Raw genomic sequence first — 8,236 nt, 5'->3', positions numbered from 1 at the left:
AAATAAAAAGAATGTAAATATTTATCAAATTTGTATATACAAATTTTGATACATAAAGTGAATCGTAGCTAATAATAATAGTTGGGTTGTTAAGTTTCACACTTGACTGTTGCTATCGTGTATTGGAAAAATGCAGTAGTGAAGCCTTTGGAATGGGGGACATATATATCTCATTTGTCGAACTTACCTGAAACACATTACTTCCACGCCATTATATATATTGGACGATTTATAATAGTCTTACCATATACTTTGTATCGTTTTATTCGTACTTTCGAGACTACTAAATATGTAGAGGTTTTAACTGGTTTTTTTTTTAAAAAAAAAAAACAAAAAAAAAAACAGTGAGAGTTTTTTAGAGAGAGAGTAGATGGTTTTATATAGATCATCTCTGCGTGGCAAAGTGAGAAACGACGAGCGATTGTGCGTGTAAAAAAAAATTCCTGTGTGTAACTTCTTTTGTACAGAGATTATAGGATACGTCGTAAAAAAAAAAACAAACAAACAAAAGAACAAATGAAACATCGAATTTGTACACTCACTAAGTGATTTAAAAAAAAAAACGTTATTCCGAGTGACCTGGTGCTTCGACGAACGAAGTTGTTTATCTCGCGAGTCAGAGATCGCTGACGTTTGTTTCCGAGAGAAAGGGTCTTTGCGCGCATTTTTTTTGCTCTGTACGAGGGCACCGCTGTTGTGGTGGTGTCTCGTGCTACATCTTGACGAGATCCCTAAAAGTGTGTTGGCGGGGTGATCGCGGCTGTAGTACCGACGCGCTGATGCCCTTTGTACGAAGCAAGTGTGTGCGCATTGGTTTGGTGGTCTTTTTTTTTTTTCTTTCTTTCTTTAGCTAAACGAGTTCAACGAGGTACGAGACAAGACTGTATTTTACTCCGTGGCGTGGAGCCGAGTGTGTTTTCTTAAGCTTAAACTGTTGCGTCCTTCATCAAGACACACACACACACACAAACACACGCGCGTTGTATATATACATACACATGATATATATTTTTTTTGTTTTTTCGCTATGTACATAAACGAATATATAGATAGTACACAGCAGAGAACGAGAAAAACTACGCACTGTATTATTATGTGATGTATATAGAAAAAAAAAAAGTCAGTTGTAATTTTGCATCAATTCTGTAATAATGTTTGATAAACGCGACAGTATGAAGTATTGACATCCCGTAGTACTTTGTCATTTTTACCAAAGGTTTCGCACACATTCTTAGGTTTTTCTTTCTCTTCTTTTTTTTTTTTTTTTTCTTCTTTTGACTTCGCTAGAGAGATTCGATTTTATCATTTCTGTTATATCATATCGCGCGCGCTTCTCTCTCTCTCTCTCTCTCTCTCTCGCTCTCTCTCTCTTTCTTCATTGTCGGCAGCTGGTTTCTCCGTAGACTCGCAGAAGGGTGTTTTTTTGATTGATCTTCTTTCCCTGTCTCTCTTTATTGTCAATTGTTTTTTTTGTTTTTTTTATTTCGCATTATTTTTTCCGTAGAACGCAAACAATTTGATTGACGTAGTGGTGACTGGCAGTACAGTATTTTTTTTCTTCTGATCTCAAACGAGAGACGTTTAACAAAAGTTATCAAATATACAACGACGCTTTCTTATTGTTTTTTTTTTTTTTTTTTTTTTAAACGTTATAAGCTCCTTCGAGTCGACGTCAATTAATAGAAATAATTTCGTGCACGCTTTGACATTTGCAATGCAAACAATTTTTGTTCGGATCGTTTGCAAGATGCGGTAAAAAAAAAAATTCTTCACGCGATCATCACGAACCACTTCTTAATTTCGTAGAATTGATTTAGAAGTTTTTTCATTTTTTCCTCGTCTTTCAAGTTTTTTTTTGGTTGGACAATCTCTGTCGCAAGCATTTCGTTACTTTGAATTAAGATTCGTCCTGAATTATTTTATCCAATTAAGATTTATCCCGAGAATTTCAACGAGAGTCGATTAAAAATTCGTTTCTATTTTAGACGCACAAATGTTAATAAAATTTTTCATTGCGAGAACGAAAGACAAAAAGAAACTTTGCGAAGCGCAAAACTTTTGTCATCTGATTTTTTTATTCCAATTTAATAATTTTCCAGAGAACACGCGGAATTTAATTTTTTATACACGCATATGTGTACTTATTTTATCAATCGCATTTTCTCAAAAACTTGGCGCAATTATGGCAAATGGTGCTTCTATTTTTTTTTGTTTTTTTTTTTTTTTTTTTCAGCGAAGCTTTCAACTTTGCAATTGTATTTCATCTTGAAATTCCTATCGCGCAAATTTTTTCGTATTCTCGGTAAATGTTGTTCTGCCGTTTTTGTGAAGCGCGTTAACTTCAATATTTTATATCTAATAACAATCTAACACAACGATCTCTAATTATGTAATATTTTCAAAAGTTCAAATCTCGGAGCAACTCTCGAGCGCTCAACACGTCGCGAACGTCTGCGAAAAATTCGAGATTCACTTTCGAACTACGGTTTGAAAAAAAAAACGTTGTTGCGTACTTACGTATTTATAAGAAAACAAAAAAAAAAAAAAAAAAAAAAAACGGGAATGTGTGTGCGAACGAGGGCGGGGATGCGCGTCCTCGCCAATTGCGATTATCTTATTCCCCGCAAAAGAGTCTCACCACTTTTTTTTTTACTCCGCGCAAAATATTTCGCAAGACGTTTTCTTGTCGTTCTTAATTTTTCTTTTGTCTCTCACGGGCGTTTTCGTCGTCGTCTTCGTCGTCTTCATCGTCTTCGTCGTCGTCGTCGTCGTCAATCGATCACTCGCTCCGTTGTCAGCCTCGTTCGATTAAAAAACAGCGCCCGGGGACAAACAACGAACGCGCACCGCGCGGGGGGAAACTCATCGTCGTCGTCGTCGTCGTCGTCGCGCGACGCGCCGAGACTCCGCCGTGTTATTCTTTATATATTCCGTGTTTCTCACGTCACTCGCGCGAAAACGAATCGCACCGCCGCCGCCGTCGATTCTCTCTCCGCGCTGCTCCTCAAAATGGCGTACGCCGCGTAAAGACCGGGGTGAGAGAGAGAGGAGGAAGACGGCTTGCGCGGCGGCGCTATGCGCGCCGTCAATTCCCGCAACCGCTTCCTCTTCTCGCCGCCGCGCCTCGATTTAACCTACCTACCTACCTACCTACCAGTGGCGTATGCGCACCATTTTCGACTCGTCCACACCCGCGCGCGTCGTAACGTATATACGGCGGTATAACAACGTCGTCGTGTGCGTGTGTGTGTGTGTGTTGCGCCGACTTCGGTTCTCGTTTAATATATGCGCGCTCAACTCTCCCCTCCTCTTCTCTCTGCCTCACCACCCCGCCCCCCCCCTCCGCCCCGGATACACCCATTATTCGTTATCAATATCTCGACTAAATACCGGGTGTATACGAGAAGGGATGGGGAAAAGAGAACAATGCAAAAAAAATTTATTATCGCGTTCTTTTTAACGTTCTTTTTTTATTTATGCTCGCACGCGCTTTAAAACTTAAAAGCACATTTTAAAACAGAATGTTTTCAGGAAACGTTTGGCACATTTTGTGAGAGAAACATCCGAACGAATTATTTGTTGTTGACGGACGAGAGGAGAAACGAATAGAGCCGATCCGTTATTATTTGTAAATAAATTTTATAAGTAATACGCGGATTTTTCTTCCATAAGTGGTCTTTGAAGCGAACCAATCAACATTCTACGAACGTGCGTGTTTGAAAAAACAAACTCGCGAAAATAGTAGCATTGTATTCCGTTTTTTTTCTTCGTCGATCAAACTATAAACGTAATAAAATTAAAGAATCAAAATTTTTTGGGTTTTTATTTATTTATTTATTTATTTATTTTTTTTTATTTTATTTTATTGCGCGCGTATACAGGGATTGTGTGCCGCACGCGGGGTGTTCGTACAAAACAAAAAAAAATTGACTTGCTGCTGTGACGAAGCGGATGCACATCAAGATGATAAGAAAAATAATCGAGAAACCGAAATGACAGCGGGGAACACGTCGAACTGATGAGAAAAATAATATTGAGATTGATTAATATACATAATTTATTCCACAGTTTACTTAATTAAAATTTATACATATATACATAATACGTATTTTGTATTTATATATGTATTTTGTATTTAAACATGTATTACGGGGTTTCACACGCGTTTCGTAACATAGAGAAAAACGGAAGAAATAGATGCTAGAGAGGGACAAAACAATCAATATGATATATATATATATATATATATATATATATATATCGTCTTAGATTATTAGATCTTCTTAGATTCTCGAAGCAACTAATTTTTTTTATTCTCATAAAATAAGCGGATAGGGTATATACGACGTCGCTGTGTTAGTTTATTTAATGAAGTAAAAGAATCTTGAGGAAGCAAAAAACTTCGTTGCACGCATTAACAAAGTACGTGGTGACTTTTTTATAGAACTTGCGGTGTATCCATATTTGCATATAAATAAGGATAGACCTATTTTTTCACGTGTCTACTTGATAAAAAAAAAAAAAAAAAACAATGTTTTGTATATGTGTATATGTGTACAACTGTAATATTGCGTATATGAGAGAAGTATTCGTACAATAATGTGGACAACAATATTGTATAGAAGAGAGATATTGAAATACACGTACGATTTTGGAATATTATTGTCTAACGTCATTTTTGTACCACTAAATTTTATTATTTTTTACTTTTTTTTTTCGTCGTCTGAAATGAGTTTTACATTTGTACGCATCTTCGGAATTGCGTGAGAAGAAAGATGAGGAGATTAGGATTTGAAAATTATTTTCTCTCGCCAAAAAACGTTTCTTTTTATCGATTTCTGCGTGTTCCGTTTTGTAACTTAAGAACCAACACATTGTTTTATTTCTCACATGTATTATATATATGTTCTGACATGTGTGCGTTTAAACATAATGAAGTATTGATTATTCTCTTCGAGAACATATATCTCTTTTCTATTACTTTCTTAAAATACATATACATGTCGTAATATTTATTGTAAAAAAGAGATAAAACCGGTTTTCAGGAATCTTGTAAAATATTTTTTTTTGTTCCGCGTGCGAGACAAATTTTTAACATTTATATAATTTATATTAAGAATTTATTTTATGTAGTTACGTAATTTTGCAAATTTATACAACAATTAAAACCGATGTGGGGGAATTGAATATGTAGGAGCCCTGTAGGAAAGATAAGAGTTGAAACTTTTCGAAAAAAACAAACTGCAGTTATATGTTTTTTCAATCAAATTATCGTCAAAACTTTTTTATAAATAATTTCGAATGTTCTTGAAACGAGAGAGAAAATTATTAATTTGTTTTTTTTTATTTTACATTCACAATCTTTGATTTTGGATTATTATTGAAAAATAATGTGGCATCTGTGTATTCTCTTGTGTTGCAGGCCGACGGAAGTGGTTGGAGCTCCGTGGGCAGAATCTCGGCGGAACGTAAACCTGTTTTTCTCGATCGTAATTTAAAATCGTATCAGAGGCACGCTTCGAAACTGATGAGAGACAAACCTTTGATTAATGCTAATCATCCGGAAAGAGGCGCCGAGTAAGTGTACACACGCGTGCTCTGTATTATATAATTTAAATTCGATTGTTACGTATCTCTCTCTCTCTGTCTCTAGTTTTATTACCGTTTATTATTAATCTGTTGCAGATCGATTGACACCCCGGACATTATCAATTCGGACGAAACACAATGTAGATTTAATCCAAATAGTTACACGATGTGTTTCATTGTCAACAAGGACAAGCTTATTTATAAGCGAAACTCCATTAGTCGCGCTAAGGAGGTAAGTTCACAAATCATTCACACACACACATCGACTTGAGAATATTTTTTCACCGCCACCCCGTAATATGGATGTTTTCATTTTGTGTATGTTTTTCTTATTATCTCAGATTCATCCGACCGTGACAAAGCGCAAAGACTCGAAGTTTCACCATTGGCACGCATCGTGGATGTCGAAAAATGGCACGGACGTTCAGCATCGACAGTGTCAAGATTGGCTGATGGGACGATACGAGAATTTAATTCCTCACAGAACGCGAGTAATAACGGACAATGATCAAACGCGTTCCCCTTATCGTCAGTACAATCGTTTTCGAGTCGAACGTCTGCAGTCTGATCTGTTAACGGAGTCTTGCGTCTAATCCTCTTCGTTTTTACGCGGAAATTGAAATCGTGTGTGATCGCTTAAGAATTTAACTGTAATGTGAAGAAAAAAAAAAAAAAAAAGAAATTCAACTCGTCACAATTAAATCTCATATCAGCAAAGGTCTGTGTGAATCCGAGTCTTTCTCGGAAATTATTTGTACTATTAATTATTTAATAAGTAAGTAATTTAATTTCGCGCAAAACTGTTGATAATATTATTTTTATTGCATATAGACGATGATGTTCGATTATTCGAAAAAAGTTTTTTTTTTGGGCTGGCCGATAATTCGAAGAGCGTCGAATAATAATATTAAAAAAAAAAAAAAAACGCAGGTCGGTGACCGTCCAAATGTGAATAAATTGTATCTTATTAGGAATAGGTTTTTTTTTTTTTTTTTTATTATTTTGCACTTACATAGAAACACGGATGATACATAACGATACGATCACGTTGCCCGATTTGATCGGCGCTATCGCACTAAAAATTTGATTTTAATAACCATAATCGCGGTACGAACGTGTAACTGCGAATTCTCGTCTGACATTGCAAAATTATAATTTTTTTATTGCGTTCTTCGGAAGATTACAACTTTTAATCGATTTTTTGGCGGATTATGACGTCGATAAAAAAAAAGAAAAACACATTTACATGCTCGAAAGTTGAATTGCATTTTGCTCTTTCTACGTATTGACACATTTGATCTCGGGGTTACTTTCGATATTTTATTAAATATGTATGTATGTATATATATATATATATATATACGGAGATACACACATAATCTTGTATGCGTAGAAATATAGATAAACGTATATTGGTCTCTGCGCGTAGAAATAAGATATACACGTGCGTATAAATCTTATTTCTAGATAGAAAGTCGAAAATATATTGTTTTTTTTTTACGAGAAAGCAAAAATAAATGGAGGATTACTTTTGCAAGCGTGTACATACATTTTTTTTTTTTATTTTTTTTTGCATACGTATATATTTGCATGTACGCGCTCACTTGTGTACAAAGTGTATAAGCATGTACATACAAAGAAAAAAATCCTTTTTTTAAAAAAAGATCGCGTTCTATTTTGCCCCCCTGGGAGAAGGAGAAGTAACGAAATATATATATAGAGAGAGAGAGAGAGATGCGGAGAAACGGTAATGTTCCTGGATATATTGAATGCGATAGAATCGAGCGTGTTGTATAAAAGTTTTAGCACGTGTCTAATTGGAAAGTCATTGATCTAACCACGCGTGCGCGCGCGCGCGCGATCGTATACGTGTTACATCGGTCTTGAGGCGTACGATAACAACACGATGCAATAATTTAAGTGAGTGATTTATTAGATAGCACACATACTTCGCAGCACACTTTACAAAAGCCTAGACTGCAAACAGCTGTGAAAACTTGTCGATAGAACGGACACATTGTTGTATAGAGAGAGAGAGAGAGAGAGAGAATTTGATTTGTTTCTTTTATCGATGCTCTCTCGCAATCGCTACTGTGCTTTCTTTTTTTTTTTTTTTCGTTTTAACGCGATTTAATACGATCCAACGGAAGTTTAGTGCGTAGTTTGGAGAGAATGGAACAACTGTGCGTTCTTTGTGCGCGACCGAACTAATCTGTAATATAAAAAACACCAAACGGTGTCGGGAACGGAACGGAAATATCGTTGGATTTGTTTTGGCTCCACAAAATGGTCATCCCGTGAAGCGCGTCTATTCTGTCTGTGGTTTACACGTTACAAAAGCGAACGCCGCGATGCGGAAGCAGCGCAAACTTGTTTCCCACGAGAGGACACACGTTTGAGATGTACGCGTTTGTGTATATGTATATATACATATATACATATGTACTATATATATACCATATATATAGAGCTATTCGCGGATAAAGCCTCGGTCTATAAAGTGTTTCTATGAACGATATCCACTGTCGATGAAAAGCTCCGTTAACATTGCGTAATTAGGTAATTAGGTAAGAGATATATGTAAGAGATAAGATATATATATGATATATATATGAAATAATATTTAAGTATTTAATCATACTTTAGT

General features: G+C 35.8%; 1 protein-coding gene across 2 annotated transcripts in view; it reads left to right on the top strand.

Annotated features, from left to right (window-relative positions):
- LOC109852786 (paired amphipathic helix protein Sin3b) overlaps nt 1–8,229 on the top strand; it is a 19,499-nt gene extending 11,270 nt beyond the window's left edge. For both annotated transcript variants that reach the window (XM_020424273.1, XM_020424272.1), the window contains exons 16-18: nt 5,423–5,577; nt 5,686–5,821; nt 5,931–8,229. In XM_020424273.1, coding sequence (XP_020279862.1) covers nt 5,423–5,577; nt 5,686–5,821; nt 5,931–6,182 — 543 coding nt within the window. In that variant the 3' untranslated portion in view covers nt 6,183–8,229. The remainder of the gene's footprint in view (nt 1–5,422; nt 5,578–5,685; nt 5,822–5,930) is intronic.
- The last annotated feature ends 7 nt before the right edge of the window (nt 8,230–8,236 follow it).

This window comes from Pseudomyrmex gracilis, unplaced genomic scaffold (genome assembly GCF_002006095.1).
Source record: "Pseudomyrmex gracilis isolate BER0280 unplaced genomic scaffold, ASM200609v1 scaffold_36, whole genome shotgun sequence".
NCBI classification, from domain to species: Eukaryota; Metazoa; Arthropoda; class Insecta; order Hymenoptera; family Formicidae; genus Pseudomyrmex; species Pseudomyrmex gracilis.
The sequence above is the reverse complement of the archived record's forward strand: the minus strand, read 5'-3'. Positions and strand labels throughout refer to the sequence as shown.